Consider the following 17,915-nt stretch of genomic DNA (forward strand, 5'->3'; position numbering starts at 1 on the left):
AGCAAAAGTTAATGTACTTAAACATCAAATCATGAGCACATGAATGAGTGGTTGGAAACCAGTAAAAAAGCTATCACAGAAGTAGTTTGACTCTTATAGTAGTTTTAATAGTCTGCTGCAAGCTTTTGGAGAAATTATTATTTCGGCAGACCTGAACAGCCTAAATTCTAAGATTTAAAAAAAAAGTTTGTAATGAGCAGATTTGTAACCTGAGTGTCTTGAACATTAGTATGAGAATGTATCCATTGTGAGCTTTTCTGAAGCCATTTGATTTAGAGCTTATTTCTACAAGAACCTAAATATCCTTCCTTAATTCCTGGAAAAATTATTTTATCTGACTACTGCCCTGTCCTCTCTTTGTGAATTAAGAAGAAATAACCTAGTCATGTATATTTAACCTAAAGTTCAGTTTATAGAGGATGTCAAAACATGTAAGTGAGGATAGCAGTCTAAATAAAGAACAGAAATCTTTTCAGTCTTAGTTTATAAATAATGCAATTTCCTGATAGAGCACATCTTAAGCAATTCAGACTGATATCCAGGATCTGATTGGGACATATATTTTATGTAATAAATACTTTCTTGGCATTCCTTTATCTCCAATGATTTATTCTATGGTGAAACAGTCATGTTTTAAAATATTTTTTTTAAATGCTATGGTGTTGATAGCTTTGCCTCATATTTTGGTGGTGGTGACAATTCTGAGGTGTTGGGTGGGAAATAAAGCTTTATTTGTAGTGGGAGGGAGGATTTGGCTGTTCATTTCAGGAAAATCTTATATATTCTGTGGTAAGTATATAAACAGTGGAATAAATTATTTAATTGGAGATTGGGTCCAGTTTTCAGAAGCTTAGGCACATACTTGAGCACTTCTTTTGCATGTACACTGATCATAGTTGCATGTATTGTCACCACAATTTTACAGGCAAATTGTTACCCCCATCTTATTTTAACCTAAGAATATGGTAGCTCATTTCTGTTTTTCAGGTGGTGTCAAGAAATAAATCAGTGGGGAACACAGCACCTCCCTATGTTAAATGATTGGTACACACAAGTGTTTCCACCTAAAAACCCTTGTGTTTAATTAAGCACAAAGCACACATCTAAAGTAGCAATGGTCTAGAGCATCTCTGAGTATAATTCCCCAAGGTCAAAAGTGGTAGTGAGTGACCACAGTAGGTTTCCAATGGCCATCCTTCTAAATACTGGGAAGAATAATGTTAGTGTCTTCTTGCTCGTAGAAAATCAAAGCTTCTCCAAAGTACACTTTTAACTATTTTTTCTTAAAACAAAGCATAACTCAAAGAAACTTCTTATAGACTAACAATTTCCCTAACAACAGAAAAGAGCTCATAATTTCTATTTATTAGTAAAGCAACTCCAGCAAGAAACTTACAAATGGGCACTCAGACCAAGGTCAGCTATCCTAGTGACACAGCAATTGTGCAGATGTTTTTGTCTGCCTAAGCAAGCGCAAATTCTTGCTTATTATGTGGTGTCCTCGCTTCCAGTTTATGGTGGCTAAAGGCACAAGATGGCTGCAGGTTTTGTCAAGTCCTGTTCTCACATAACAAGTGCATGATTTCCAGTAGTTGAGCTTCTATCAAGCTCATGTTTTGTCTTCCTTTTTTGTCAGCTACTAATTATGGTTGACTTCTCTGCAGGTTCGCATGTGCCTCTTCCTATTTTCCTTAAAAGCACACTTATTTTATATTGCACAATTTAGGCAGCTACTTTTGAAAATGTCACATTAAATTTTTGGATGCTCACACCAACTTCCTTATGCATTAGTCATCTTAAGCTACAAAATGGACTGCCCCTATATTTTTTTGAAAGTATTTCTCAAGAATTTAGAAACACAGGGATTAATATGCCCATATAAAAAGCAACATTCTGTTCTTGAGCCATGGATAAAATATCTCAGATTAGAGCCAAGAGATAGAGTAAGATAGAAAAAATAGAAAGAATGAATGCTATTAACAGATTGTGAAACATGAAAAATAGCTATGTATTTATTTCCTTATATGAACATGATTAATGGACAATTTCAAACCAATATTTCCTTTATAAGTAAATATTACTGGTGTGGTTCAAGGCTACTTAAACTTCTGTCCCTTCTTCTGATCTCATTCAGTACACTTCTTTCAAGTTGTAGGCCATAAGCCTTCACTTCTCTAGAGCGGAGTCCCAGGATTTTTCCACTCTTAGATCAGGGTGCGAGGCTACCAAACCATGTGTAATAATCTGTTTTACTCCACAATCGGTTCTACTAAACTCTGTACTTGTGGTTCTTCCCTGTGGGGGCTTATGACTAATGGTGAATACAGTGATCTTCTTAATGCAAAGTATTGTTTAATCTTAAAAATAGAAACATACACTAGCAAGGTGAACTTTTTAAAACAACAAAACCCATCCAGTAGCTTTCCCTCTTCCAGTAGGGGGACCTGTTCTATCATCTGTCTTTCTAGATACCCCAGCCCCTGGAGCTTAGTTCCCCTTAGTTCAAAATCTTGTCCCTCTCCCCTTCAGGGAGTGTGGCTCTTTTAATCCCTCTCAGTCTTTTGATCTGTCTTCACTGGATGAGAATCAGAAAAGGTCACTGTGGGGAGGGAGGTAGCATATGATAGTTAATACTCCTGGATGTTTACTGAAGAGCTAGTATTTGAACTATTGTCCTTCTTTCTGGGTAAATTTCTTGGCCACCTGGATTAATCTAATGTAGAAATAAATAAAAATCTTTAAAAGTACTTACAAAAACATATACAGTAGTAGGACTGTCAAACTATTGAAAAATTAATCCTGATTAATCATGATATTTTAAGTGGTAAATCACAGTTTTAATCACATTGTTAGTAATGGAATAGCATTTATTTACATATTTTTGGATGTTTTCTACATTTTCAAACATTTATTTCAATTACCACACAGAACACAAAGTGTGTAGTAGAGATGAGAATGGGTAATAGTAAACTGTTACCCAGGAGCATCTCACCCCCAGTCCCATCCCGCCCGTGGCCTGCTGTGGGAGATGGGCTTCTCTAGCCTTGCAGGGCTGCCAGAAGTGGCAGCAGAAGGGTGAGGGTAACAGCTGCCAGCTTCTGCTTCCAAGCCAGCATGAGGTTCCCAACTCATAGCTGGCAGCCCAGCACAGGGGTGGAAGCAGCTGGTCTGGAACAGCTCCTGCCTGTGGTGTGGGGGCCGCTACAGCCTGCCTGCCCCCATTTCTCGGGTTAACCCCACATTTCTCAAACTGTGGGTTCCGACCCCACCGGGGGGTCACGAGCAACTTAGAGGGGGGAGTCACAGTATCACAAAGTTTGAGAACCTCTGGGTTAATCAGTTAAACTTAATGTTTCACCGGTTAACTGATTAAACAGGATTTTACATTCCTTGTGTATATAGTGCTCATTTTATATTATTATTTTGATTCCAAGTATTTGCACTGTAAAAAAGATAAGCAAAATAGTATTTTTCAATTCACCTTATACAAGTACTGTAATGCAATGTCTTTTATCTAACTGTGGTTAAAACTTCAATTAATTTTGACTATTTTTTTAATTTAGTTAATTTGTTTTGCATTAATTGGTTGAGTTAACTGCAATTGAGAGACCTAATTCCTAAATTTAAGTTAGGCAACTTCCAAATCTGTCACTGCTATGCTCCAAACAAGTGTTTAATTGAAATTTCCTAAATTACTGTTAGAGTATATTAGGTCACATCTTACATGAAGGTTACATTCATAAACAGTTCATAAAGTATTGATAAAAGATGAATAACTGTTTTAATAAATGGTCAATCAATTGTTACAATGTCCAGCAAGTTCTGTATAACCATAGCTTGTTACCATCTACAACACCTGCTGTTAATGTGCTTATAACATTTTATAAAATACATGCAACTGATGTCTGTAACATGCTAATAGCATTTGCTAGCCTTTCGTTCATTTGTAATTCTTGTACTAGAGCTAGCAATAAAGACATTCAAAATTCAATGTTAGAGGAAGCTGTGTGTGACAGAGCAAAAGTTCCCATTATCAACATTTCTACAGATTGAACCTCTATGATCTGGGGCTCTCTGGTCCAGCAACATCCATGGTCCAGCTCTTTGTAGTCAGTGAATACGAAGATTGTAATTGCAGCTAGCTCTTATGCAGCGGGAGGGTGATAAGCTGCTTAAGACTTTTCACCACCTCTACCTTTGAAGGAACAGCCAAAATCTGGCCCTTTATTTTATGTATAGTTTATTAATTCAAATATATTCCTTCAGTGTAAAACAAATGAAGTCTCAAAAGTGATTCATTTGACCCATTCCGTTCTAATTACATTATTTTTGAAGGGGAGAGAAAAATTTGTAGAAACATCAGATTTATGGTGTTTCTAGGAAAAGACCTTTTTATTTCCAGCTGACAAGAGCTGCAAGTCATTGGAACTGCTGTAATGTGGTCTTCATTACAAGAGTGTTTAGTTTTATGTCCTGTTTTGCTTTCTTGACCTCAGAGGATTATGCCCAGCTGTGCAATATTCCAGTTCCAGGATCTCGACGACCATATGGACAAGATGCTTTGGTTGACTTTGAGGAACGCTATACCCCAGAAACGGATCCATTCTTTGTTGAAGACCGTAAGTCAATATCACTGTTATGTAAAATTCTCAAAAGTATGCTTATAACTTTTGGATTGCTTCCCTGCAGTTGACTTCATTCATCTGTTTGCTTCTGAGTAATGTGCCCTATTTATTTATATTCTAGTTATTCATATGACATTAACTTTGTCAGGTGTTCAAGTTCCAGCATCATGGTTGTATATGAGCCCAAAGCACAATGTTATTTTGTTTAATATAGTGAAATAATGTGTACCAGCTATACTAAATTTATATTTATCAATAGATTTACAGAGATAGATCAAAAAGTTTTTCTTCTCACAAATTCATTTTTCTTTGGAGCATGTGACTCAGACTCCTTTGGGGTATATTACATTTTTTAAAAATTTTGTGCCAACTTTCCAAGATTTTCCAGCAGAACTTATGCGGGGGTGGTAGAGAGTGTGCATGATGTTCTTACTCAAAAAAATCACCTCGCTTAGCACTCATCAGTATGATTTTTGCTATAGAACCTTATACAAGTAGGGTTCAAAATTTACAATTGAAGAATGTAGGGGTTCTTTACTGAATAAGGGCCTGATCCAACTCACTTTGAAGTCAATGGAAAGACTCCCATTGACTTCAGTAGCTGTTTGATCAGGCCCTAAACTACTTGGACTGCCTTGAATTCAGCTTGCACCTTTATACCAGGGCTGAATTTGGTCCCACATATTTCTTCAGTCTTAGAAACAAAATGTTAGTTACAGAAGGACGGGCAGTCCCAACTGCCTTGTACTTTTAGCATGCAAATACCACTTAACTCTTACTGAACGTGTTTCCCATTAAAATGAGTTAAGTAAAAAGAAGTAAGGGAAAAGAAATCAAAATGGTAGCTTTGAACATAGCAAGAACACTATTATGAATTCCATCATGGAATCAATTCCATGAATCCAAGATGGGAAACAACTGCCTCCCAAGGTGTTCTTCAAAAAACAATTGGGGAAATCATAATGGATCACAAACTAGATAGGAGTCAATAACGTAGTACTGTTTTAAAGAAAACAAACAACATTCCGGGATGTATTAGTATGATCTGAAAAGTAATTCATCCATTCTGTTCAGCGCTGATAAGGCCTCAGCTGGCGTACTTTGTCCTGTTCTGGGCACATTCAGGAAAGATGTGGACAAACTGGATGAAGTCCAAAGGAGAGCAATAAAAATGATTAAAGGTCTTGAAAACATGATCTGTGAGGAAAGTCTGAAATACTGATCTGTTTAGTCTGGAAAAGAGAATTCTGAAGAATCATGATAAGTTTTTCAAGTGCAAAAAAGGTTGTAATAAAGAAGAGAGTGAGAGACTGTTCTCCTTATCCACGGAGAACAGAAGAAGAAGAAATGGGCTTAAATTGCCGCAAGGAAGATCTAGACATTAGGACAACCTTCAACTGTATCGGTAGTTAAGCACGAAAACAAATTCCGTAAAAAGGTTATGGAATCTCTATCATTGGAGGTGTTTAAGAAGTGTCTAGATCAGGGGTGGTGGGCAAGAAGCTGCCAGTGGGTCGGATCCAGCGGCTGCCTTGCTGGGACCCTTAAGTATAGCACAGCGGCAGCTGCTTTAAATGTTGCTGCTCTATTCTGGGAGCGAGGAGGGAGGCTTTGTGCTCTGTCCTGCCCCTCAGCAAAATCTCTCAGCTCCCATTGGCCAGTTTCTGACCAATAGCAGCTAAAATATTTTGCTGGTGGCAGGGGCAGCCAATGAAGCCTCCTCCTTCTCCCTCCGCCCCCACTCCTTCACCTACTCAGAGCAGAGCCACGTGGAGCAGCTTGTTACTGCAGCCTTCAGGTTCCTGCAGAGCTGCTGATTGGGAGCTGCCTAGGTAAGCACCTCCCAGCCAGCGCCTGACTGACACTACCACCCCTCCCCACCACCCAACTACCTGCCCCAGGCCACCACCCAAACTCTCTGTACCCCTTTCCCCCAGGTCACAACTCCCTCCCAGACCGTGCACCTTTTCCTACATCCTTCCCCCAAGCCAGAATCCTGTCTGGCAGCCATACCCCCTCCCTGACCCTACACCCTATTGCCCTGCTCCAAGTCATCATCCAAACCCTCTGCACCCCCTTCACCCAGGTCACAATGCCCTCCCAGACCCTGCACCCCCTCCTAGAGCTCCTCCCTCAGGCCAGAATCCTCTCCTGCACCCACACTCTCTCCTGGACTCTACCCCAGATCACAACCCCCTCCTTCACCCAAACTCCCTCTCACACTCTACACCCCCTCCTGTACTCCAGTTTCCTACCCCAAGCACCCTTCTGCACTCTGTCCCAGATCCCAAACATCCTTGGTAGAAATGCAGCCATTGACCACTTGCCAAAATCTAGGAGTGGCTCCCCCATTAAAACTTAGTGCCCACCCCTGGATTAGACTGACACATGTCAGGGATAGTCTACATCAGTGGTGGGCAATAATTTTGGAAAGGGAGCCACTTCACAAATTTTTGAAGTGGCCCCAGGCCACCATGGAAAAGGCAGGGCCAGAATATTTCCGTACTCCCCTGCCCCTCCCCCCGATAGACCCACTAGTTGTTCTGAACAGCTAGCACTTCCCTCTAGGGGTCTACATCTCTGGCGGCAGGAGGAGACTTTGCGTTCCCCTCCCCTCTGCCCCCAGATCAGTTCAGAGATGGGGGAGCATGCAAAGTCTCTCGCTCCCTGCTCCCATCCTGCAAGGGGTGCACAGCCCTTAGTGTGTATCACCAGCTGAATGGGACATGGCAGGAGGAAACTTTGCACCCTGATTGGCCTGGGGGCAGGGGAGCGGCAGGGCAGCTGTTGGCAGTCCAGTTCCGGCCCGTGGAGGCTCTCTTGCTCACCTCTGCTCTACATACTACTTAACCAGTACAGGAGACGGGATTAGATGGCCCATTGAGGTCTCTTTCAATCCTATATTGCAATGATTCTATGAAACACTGTCTACAGAAACCAGGTTAATGGGTTAATCTCTGTTTAATACCTAACAAACTTAATAGACTTTATACCAAGTTGTACAAAGCTCAACATACCTACACATGTGACTTTAATTAAACAATCCTGACTTCTAACTAAATGTTAATGCTGATGGAAATTACCAAAGCACAATGAAAACCCCAGAATGAAATGACTTTCCAATATGATGAAAAAGAGATGGAGTGGAAGACACGCTTTCTATTCCAGTGTCCAAATTATAAAGAGGTGTAAGAAAAATACTTCCTCAGATTATAAGCAATGATAAAGGACTTTCCATTAATAAGTGATGAGAGAGATATTGAGGTATCCGAGCTAGGATCTTTCCAGTAGCCACTGAAGCAGAATAGTGCCAAACGAACACAGAATACAATCCCAGACACACATTTGAAAATAGACATGTGCTGTATGAGTATAGTGCGAACACTCTTATCTAAGACAGGGTCAGCTGGTTTAAAAAAATCAACACGCTATATATGAGCTCAGTAGAGGACAAATTACATGTTTCATTTGTAAAGGATTTATTCAAGAGCATCATCTTTTCCCTGCTTGGCTATGCGTTTGGTTTTTTTTTTTCCCCATTGGTTGTCTCTGATGGCTAGAGCCCTACCAGTTTCATAGCTGTGAAAAACCTGTCTCAGATTGTGAAATAAGCCCTTCCCTCTGAAATTTGATCTCCCCAAAATCAGCTCGGCAGTGGAGGGATAGGACTGGTCCTTCTCCTGCCCAGCTGTTATGGGAAGGAGATTAGATCCAGCACCACAGGCAATGCACAAATGAGGGTCTCACACTCCTGTGCTTTAGCAGCCCCAGAGCTGGGCTGTGAGCTTCTGCTCCTCCCAGTTCTTCAGAGCACCCAGGCTGGGGGCTGCTGCTGCCAGCAACTCCTGCTGTGGCTAGGTTGTTGCTTCTCCCCTGTAACCACTGCCAGGTTTGAGGGCTGCCTGGACTCCAGCCAGGGCTCAGGGCTCAGAGACCTGGGCTGAAGGCTGCCACCCCTCTCCGCTCCAGCCAGACTCAGGGCTGCCCCACTTCATGGCTCCTGCCCAGGCTGGGGACTGCTGGTCCTCCTAATTTCTTCAGCCAGGACTCCCCCAGAGCTCCTGCCTGAGCTCCAGGCTCTCTTTCCCCATGCTCCTGCCCTAGCTCAGGGGCCTGGTGTGGGGGCTGCCATCCCCTGAATCACCAGCTGGGTCTTAGGGCTTTCACACCTCACAGCTCCTGCCTGAGCTTCAGGTTTCCGCATTTGACTAGGGCCAGAGGAGGTAGAATTAGAAAGGTAGGGCAGGGAAAGAGTAAATGGGAGATGGAGGAAAGAATGAAAGAGATATTGGACTAATCAGGGAAAATAAGGCAATTACAGACCAGTAAATCTAACTTCAGTACCGGACAAATTAGTCGAAACAATAGTAAAGAATAAAATTGTGAGGCACGTAGAAGAACATAATTTGTTAGACAAAAGTCAACATGGTTTCTGTAAAGGGAAATCATGTCTTACTAATCTATTAGAGTATTTTGAAGGAGTTAACAAACATGCAGACAGGGGGATCCAGTAGATATAGTATACTTAGATTTTCAGAAAGCCTTTGACAAGGTCCCTCACCAAAGGCTCTTGTGTAAATTACATGGCCATGGGATAAGAGGGAAGGTCCTTTCTTGGATTGAGAACTGGTTAAAAGACAGGAAACAAAGGGTAGGAATAAATGGTAAATTTTCAGAATGGAGAGAGGGTAACTAGCAGCATCCCCCAAGGGTCAGTCCTGGGACCAATCCTTTTCAACTTATTCATAAATGATCTGGAGAAAGGGATAAGCAGTGAGTTGGTAAAGTTTGCGGATGATATCAAACTGTTTAGGATAGTCAAGACAGAAGCAGACTGTGAGGGAGTCCAAAAAGTTCTCACCAAACTGAGTGATTGGGCAACAAAATGGCAAATGAAATGTAATGTGGATAAGTGTAAACTAATGCACATCGGGAAAAATAACCCCAACTATACATACAGTATGATGGGGGCTAATTTGGCTATGACATATCAGGAAAGAATCTTGGAGTTATCATGGATAGTTCTCTGAAAACTTCCACAGCGTGCAGCAGTGGTCAAAAAGGCAAATAGGATGCTAGGAATTATTTAAAAAGGGATAGAAAATAAGACACAAAATATCTTGCTGCCCCTGTATGAAACTATGGTACGCCCCCATCTTGAATACTGTGTACAGATGTGGTCTCCTCACCTCAAAGATATTTTGGCCTTGGAAAGGGTTCAGAAAAGGGCAATTAAAATGATTAGGGGTTTGGAACGGGTCCCATATGAAGAGAGGTTAAAGGGACTGGAACTTTTCAGTTTAGAAAAGAGGAGACTGAGGGGGGATATGATAGAGGTGTATAAAATCATGAGTAGTGTGGAGAGGGCGAATAAAGAAGTGTTATTTATTAGTTCCCATAATAGAAGAACGAGAGGACACCAAATGAATTTAATGGGTAGCAATTTTAAAACTAATAAAAGAAAGTTCTTCTTCACACAGCGTGTAGTCAACCTGTGGAACTCCTTGCCAGAGGAGGCTGTGAAGGCTAGGACTATAACAGAGTTTAAAGAGAAGCTAGATAATATCATGGAGGTTAGGTCCATAAAAGGCTATTAGCCAGGGGATAGAAATGGTGTCCCTGGCCTCTGTTTGTCAGAGGCTGGAGAGGGATGGCAGGAGACAAATCGCTTGATCATTGTCTTCGGTCCACCCTTTCTGGGGCCCTGGTGCTGGCCACTGTTGGCAGACAGGCTACTGGGCTAGATGGACCTGTCAGGTGGCAATACTATGGCTGGGATTTAGTTGCACTGCCAGGCAGCAGCCCCACAAACTGAGATTCAGCTGTGTCACTGGGCAGTAGCCCCTGCTGCTGGACTCCAGCCCCACCGGGCAGTTCTGCTGAGCTTCTGGCTGTGCTGCTAAGCAGTAACCCTGCTTCCAGGCTCCCACCCCCACTGCTGGGTATCTCAGCTGTCAAGATCCCAACCCCCCTGCCTCCCAGTCCTGCCAGGCAGCTGCACCGCTACGTGGCAGCCCAGCTGTTGGGCTCCAGCTCCACCACCAGGTGGCAGCGGGGCTGCTGGGTTTCTGGTTGTGGCGCCAGGCAGCAGCCCTACTCCCAGTCTCCTAAACCCCACCATTGGGCAGCCCCGCTCCCAAGCTCCTCCAACCCCGCAGCAGGGCTCCCAGCCACTAGCTCTTCACCGGGACAGTCTGGTCCTGGAACTTTTGTAGTACAGTTGCCAGACCAGAGAGTCCCGATTTAGAGAGGCTCAAACTGTACAACAAACAGCCAAGGTATATTTTACATATCAAATATCTCTTAAAAATTATCTGAAATACAGAGTAAGTTTTAGATATACCAATGGTCTGTTTGTGGCATTAATGTGTGGATAAAATGTGAGTAGAAAAAGCCTATTATGCCTCCCCTGCATGCTCACACCATGACCGCACAAAAAGCCAAACCACAATGTATTATTTAAACTGGCTCAGGAGGGATGATATTAAATGTCTTGGACTTTTTCTCCAGTATTTCTTTTGATGTGGTGGGCTGCCATCTACAGTCCTGTTTGAATTATTGCTTCTAAGAATGAAAAGATAGTAAGACTGTTGTAGGTACTTAGATGAGCACCTTAATCTTAATTCAGTGAGCATTTACATTTTAAAATATATGCACTCTTTCCCTGTTATCCTGCTATTGCCTAGAAAACCTAAATCAGGGCACAAGACCCCATTATAATAGGCATTGTATGATCTAGTAAAACAAAGACAGTCACCATCCCAGAAAGCTCACTACCTACCATTAGACACAATAATGTAGTTTGTAGGTATTTATATAAGTGGCCATCGCCCAAAAGTATGAGAGATTCCCAAAGAGTTTTTAACCAAAACCACAATAAGCTAGTGCTTGTCTCAACTGCTTTGAGTGTAACTTTTTATTGGATGTTTCATCTAAAGTAATTACAATATAATTTCTTCCCTCCCCTCTTTATAGTTGTACTTAGCTTGTTTTTATAATTATTTTTCAAATTACCTTACAGTACTTTGCCATTTTTTTGCATTAGCACAGTAAATTATTAATCTTATTTTACAAGATTTTATTACATAATGTTTTATCATGGAGCTAATTTGTCAAAATGTTTGTCTGATTTTTAAAAAGGATCAAAGTTTTTAACAGTAGCTAAACACATTTCAAACAGCCATTTTATTTTCATCTTAAAATGTAACTATTTTATTAGTACATTAAAAATTCCAGATGGAACAGATCTGCTAAAGTTGACCTATTTTCTACAGAGTTGAGTCACATCCCAGTAAATCCTTGAGACAACTGAAGAATCTCACTTTACATTTGTTTTAAAAAAAGAAAAGGGGGGGGATTCAGAATCTCTAACTGGTTTGAAATGCTTTCTCCACTTAGGTTTTCTGAACAGCTTTGAGGAGTTACAAGCAGAGGAATGTGGCATTCTGAATGGATGTGAAAATGGCCGTTGTGTGAGAGTCCAGGAAGGCTATACTTGTGATTGTTTTGATGGCTACCACTTGGATATGGCTAAAATGACTTGTGTTGGTAAGAGGACAATTCAATAATTTACGTACAATTCATTTCTATATTTCAGCAAATTAACTCACACAAGAACTTCAGTGGGACTACTTATGTGAGTAAAGTTACTCATTTGCCATAGGGAGAATAAAGGAACATGTGAAAAGGACTAATAAGGACAAGAACAAGGAGCAAAACCTTTCTGACAAATGATCATCTGAATTATGTTGAGCTAGGAGTGGGCAATTTTTGATGGGGGACCACTCCAAAATGTGGTTAAGTGGTCGAGGGCCACACTTTTCTATGGATAGGGTGTAGGGTCTGGGATGGCAGTTGGGTGCACAAGGGAGCTTGGGGCAGGAGTGAGGTGCAGGAGAGGGTTTGGGGGCTGAAAGGAAATTTTGGTGAAAAGGTGGTTGTGACCAGGGGCAGGTGATTTGGGGGGCAGTGTCTGAGAGAGGTGCAGAAGAGGATTCTGGCCTGGGGAGGGGGGGAGGCAGTGTCTGGGAGAGAGTTGTGACCTGGAGCAGGGGAGGGTGCAGAGGGTTTTGGTGGTATCCAAGGAGTGAGAGGGGCTGGGATGCCAGATTCTGAATGGGAGGAGCTTACCTAGGCAGCTTCCGGCCAGCAGCCCAGAGGGACCTCAGATAGGCTCACTGCCTGCCGCAGCAATGTAACTCATGCCCAGTAGGGGGAGACAAACCACTCAGTGGTAGCTGTGATGTTTGAGCTAGGGTTGGGGGCAGTAAGTAAAGTTTGCTCTCCCCTCCTCGCCCCCAATCTTGGCACAAAAAGCACATAGAGCAGCTAGCTGCTTTGAGTGGCCTAGGACTGTGGGACAGGCAGGGAACCTGCCTGAGGGTCCCGACGGGGTGGGCTGAGGGCCCAGATCCACCCCGTGTTAACATTCTAAATCAATATGATATATTAAAAGAACCAGTTTTCACTTGAACAACCATCTCTGAATTCCTAAATCATTTCAGTATCAGTGAACGGTTGTCCTTAGGTATCCACAAAAAATGTGGGATTGAGGACATAGGGGAACATACTATTCATAATAGTTATAAGAAGTATGTGTGAATCAGTGCTAAGCTAAGAAGCATTGTAAAGGTATTATTAATTTTAAAAGGCTCCCATTATTTTAAATACTTTTGAAAATTGTAATCAAAGCCTTGCTCTGCATTTCAATGCATTACATTTGATTTAAGTGAGTTGTTAGTGTGCATAGGTCACATTTTCAAAAGCTACTTAAGGACACTTTTTAAAGGTATTTAAGCACCTAAAGGTTCGGATAGGTGCCTACTAGGTTATTCAGAAGTATCCATGTTTCTAACTTCTTTGAAATCAGTGCTTGCACCTATCTGAATCTTTAGGCACCTAAATGTCTTTAAAAATCTGGCCTTAAGTCACTTTGGAAAATGTCATCAGTGCCTCATGCATGAACCATCCCTGTATGTTGCTCTGATTCAATGAAGAGCGTGCCTCATGCTTCTGTGTCCAACTCTGGCGCCAGCAGAACTGCCCCCATGGACCCTGAATGAGTCAGGAGATTAGCAAGCAGTCCCATGAGCATAGGTCTAAGTCCAAGAAACTGGACATTCCCTCCACCAATTCAGCCCAAGGGATTGAAGCACATTTTTAGTCCCACAGACACAAGACGACAACCCATAATCAGTGGGATTCAGTGTGGTTCTTTCCAGGCTGCAAACCATTGGTACTGCCCTCTCTGGCACCTCACAAGACCCTCCCACACCAGGACAACTTCAGCAATGGTACCTGCAACTGAACAGGAGGGAGTACTACTTACACCAGGGAGACCCAGATCCAGGGCTGCACATCAGGATGCCTTTGCCTTGCCACATCCAGAGTCTCTTCCTCCATAGGGTCCCTCCTGGTCTTTCCACTCCCAGAGAACTCCTATCTCCTGCCACAGGATATGTTTACAGTAGGGGGGAGGTGTCTAACCCCCCTCCTCACATGTGTTATACACCATTCCATTGGTCACAACGTTTCTACCATTGGAACCAGAATCCACCTTTTCTTCTTTCAGTGAACCAAAATGTGGGAAAGAATTGTCCCTACTGTACTGCTTCTGTACAGCATCACGGAGTCCAACATGCTCATGGAAGCAACTACCTCCTCACCCTCTGCAGAGCCACTGGTACTCCATGCCATGGGAACCCTGCAACCTCCTATTGATCCTGCCCTGTTGGGGCCCTTGGGCACAGTATCCTCCTTTGGAGCCTGCCCAGTTTGAGAGGGTCACTGTTTGGCTCCTCTCCCCCCCCCCCCCTTCACTCCCAAGAGATCCATCAAGTGTGCCAATGGATCTGATAGCAGAGGAAGAATGCTATTCCCCAGATCCAACCATCCTACCAGAGCCAGCTGGATTCCTATCCTCATCACCGGACAAAACTGTGACTGCATCATCCCCTTCCCCACTGGATGATTTCAGACAATTTCAAGACTTATTACGGAGAATTGCATGGGAACTCCAAATCCTGATGGAAGAGATCCAAGATTCTCAGCACAAGCTTCTGGCCTTTCTTCACCTTTTGGGACTGACAAGAAGAAGGACTGCTGCTCGATGAAGCCACACTGAAGCCATCTAGTACAACAAGGCTCACTCCTGCCACGTCTACCACCTCCCTTAAAGGAGTGGAGAGATGCTACTATGTCCCAGCCAAACGCTGAGGAGAATTCTTCTTCTCTCACCCAGCTCCAAACTCACTAGCAGGTCAGGTTGCTGTGAAGAGAGCTACACAACACCCTTGATTCACACTTGTGGACCCTCTGTGGTATGGGAGAAAGGCAGCAGCGTGGGGGCGCGAGGCGCGGCAGGTGGGAGCTGGTATACTTGGAGGCTGGCTTGAAAGCCAGCTCCCCATGCATGTCCGCTCCTGAAGAACCGCCACCTCTCCCATCCCCTGACACTGCTGTCACCCTATCAGAGGCAGTAGCACGGGGAGGGAGGACCAGCAGGAGCCAATACACACAGGGAACAGACTTTTAAGCTGGCTTCCCGCACATGCTGGCTTCCACAGGGCCACCTGCCCTGCCCCCCGCTGCCTCTGAATCAGAAGCAGAAGTATGGGGAAGGAGGTAGGTTTTGAAGCCAGCTCCCTACACATACCAGCTCCTACTGAGCTGGCTTCTACCACCACCACCTTCGATACAGAGGAAGCAGGGGAGGGAACAGGAGCTGGTGCTAGCGGGGAGCCAGCTTTAAAGTGCCCTGACCCTCTGGCTGCACCACAAATCATCTGAAACTGACTCACCTTCCAGGAAGCCCAAGCCAGGCCCCTCCTCCAGTCTTTGTCCTGCTTCCTGAGCAGAAGGTGTATCCTGGTCACTCCTCTCCCAGGCTCAGGATATGAAGGGCCTTGGTGGTTGTGTACATGCAGGAGGCTGTCACATCTGAAATTCCCATCCCTATCTACCTATTGGTGCACTGTCCAGGGAAACTGAGGCATGCAGGGTTACCACAGGACAATAAAATGACAATTTCCTTTGGTAATTGATGTATACAGATAGGCAAAGAAAGAAAATTCCACTTGGGAACTTATTAGAGTTTGTATATTTTGACATTAACAATTAGTGTTTTAATAGTGCTTTAACAGTTATCTTTTTTTTTTTAATCTGTGTTTGTGGTCATTAAATAATTCTCAGCCTCCCATAATTTCCTGCCACTACAAACATTTTAACAGAGCAAAATTGAAATGTTTGAAATACTCACTTTTGTACAAATAAACATCTGTTGAAATTAGAAAAAAATCACATTCTGCCAGACCTATTTAGAAATGTTTATTAATAATTTTGTTTACAACCTAGACTGAATTCAAACTAGTGATCTGGCTGTAAAAAGTTCTTTAAACCATTACTGTTTTCCTATGACAGCCAGTTCACTGTTTTCTTTTCCATTAAATGTATATTCATTACAAAGCTTTTGACCTTCCCTAATGTAGTTCTGCCTAATCTGAGGTTACACAGTTTATCACATTTTCATATGAGCTGTTCTACCATTAATGATGATAGAAGTTAATTTCATAAATCCAGGGGGGAAATAGTCTGTGGGGGGGAAAGGATACATTGACATGTTGAATTATACTACAGTTTTATCTACATGATCTGCTGTGTCTGTTTTTGCAGATGTGAATGAATGCAATGAATTGAACAGTAGGATGTCTCTCTGCAAGAATGCCAAATGCATTAATACAGAAGGTTCGTACAAGTGTTTGTGTCTGCCAGGCTATGTACCTTCAGAAAAGCCAAACTACTGCACACCACTGAACTCAGAAATAGACAGTGAACTGGAGTAGAGGAGAATCTACATAACCTAAACCCATATACTCTGCACTGTATAAAGAAAAGGAAGAAATGTATTTAACTTGAGCTGAAGATGCACCTAATTGAAAGTGATGACTATATGGAAAACAGCATTAATGTGTTTTCTTGAAGGTGAAATGTGATGGGGTGATAGTCATCAGCTTCACTGAAGTGACAGACCAAATGGACACATTTCTCTATATGGAAGAAAATCAAGTTTATAGTGTGTTCATAAGTACAACTCATTGAAAATGGGCAAAACAGTGCTGTTATTTTAAACAGAAGAGGGGTGGTTGTTTTGGGGTTTTTTTGTTTTTACTATTGCTTGATTTAATTGGCATTTAAATAGCAGTGAAAATATTTTATATTACTCTTTCATTTTTGTGATCGTGCAGTTCCTTTCCTTCCATTTCTCTTCAAATCTTTTTTCCGACCAGTGCAAATTCTTTTATACAGATTCTTAGTCCGTTTTATAAAAATTGTAACACAGGGTAATGTTCTTCCAGTTCATTTCTGGAACATTGGTCACTGACTTTTTAAATTGCTAGTTGCCTGCCCTGTGGAGCAGGCACGGTTCTCAAATGTTTATACATTTTGGAGAAAAGTCCTTTGTACTCATTTTGTATTGTGTATGGTCTTTTACTGCACTTAAAATCCATAGAACTTTTCTTACCAAGTTTCAAAGCTGCTAGTGGGCAACCATTTGATTCCTTTTGTACATTAAAACAAAAGATCTGAGCTCATGTCTGTATTGTAATATGTAAATTGAACACAAAAGAGATCTTGTATGATTACCCTAACATATTAAAGCTGTATATTATAACTCAATAAAAACTTTTTTCTTTATCTTTTTTTAGAAAATAAGCTATTGTTTAATTGTATGTTATCTTATTTTTCATGGGTTTACTGATTTTTTTTATTATAACTTATTTTTTCATGTTTCACAATGGAGTCAATAGAATTAGAGACCAGTATAAATCTCACTAACCAATATTCTCATACATTACTGGATTTATTTTACACTGGTATAGTTTTAAGAACTCAGGATATATTTTTTTTCTTCTCTCAATCAAGGCAAAGATTTTCAGATCAGACTAACACCAGTCTGGGACTGCCACAGCCTGCTCCCCAATAGTACCAACACTACTTGCTTCCTGTTCCCCTAAGAATGCTACTGGCAGATGATGGGAATATAGTGAATTTGATATTTTTGAAGCCAAAGTGCTATTTATGCCTTACTAGGTCACTTGTAAATCAACCTAGAGCTTTGGAAAAATTTTACTGGGCATAGTCCCAGATCCAGGGAAGGTAAGATGGCCTGTTCCCGCATCTCCTGTGACAGCACTGCACTAGGGTGCCAAAATAAAGGAAGGCTGGGGATTGCAGCCACCAAAAAGGAGACGATCAGGTCCAAAAGTCCTCTCTTTCCCAGATTCCAATTTG

The 17,915-nt window shown here is 42.2% G+C and overlaps 1 protein-coding gene across 9 annotated transcripts in view; it reads left to right on the plus strand.

Moving 5' to 3' along the window:
- Window positions 1-17,318, plus strand: part of LTBP1 (latent transforming growth factor beta binding protein 1) — a 321,387-nt gene extending 304,069 nt beyond the window's left edge. For all 9 annotated transcript variants that reach the window (XM_075924972.1, XM_075924973.1, XM_075924974.1 and 6 more), the window contains 3 exons: window positions 4,492-4,619; window positions 12,024-12,173; window positions 16,296-17,318. In XM_075924972.1, coding sequence (XP_075781087.1) covers window positions 4,492-4,619; window positions 12,024-12,173; window positions 16,296-16,465 — 448 coding nt within the window. In that variant the 3' untranslated portion in view covers window positions 16,466-17,318. The remainder of the gene's footprint in view (window positions 1-4,491; window positions 4,620-12,023; window positions 12,174-16,295) is intronic.
- The last annotated feature ends 597 nt before the right edge of the window (window positions 17,319-17,915 follow it).

The sequence above is a fragment of the Pelodiscus sinensis genome, chromosome 3, assembly GCF_049634645.1.
Source record: "Pelodiscus sinensis isolate JC-2024 chromosome 3, ASM4963464v1, whole genome shotgun sequence".
Taxonomy (NCBI): Eukaryota; Metazoa; Chordata; order Testudines; family Trionychidae; genus Pelodiscus; species Pelodiscus sinensis.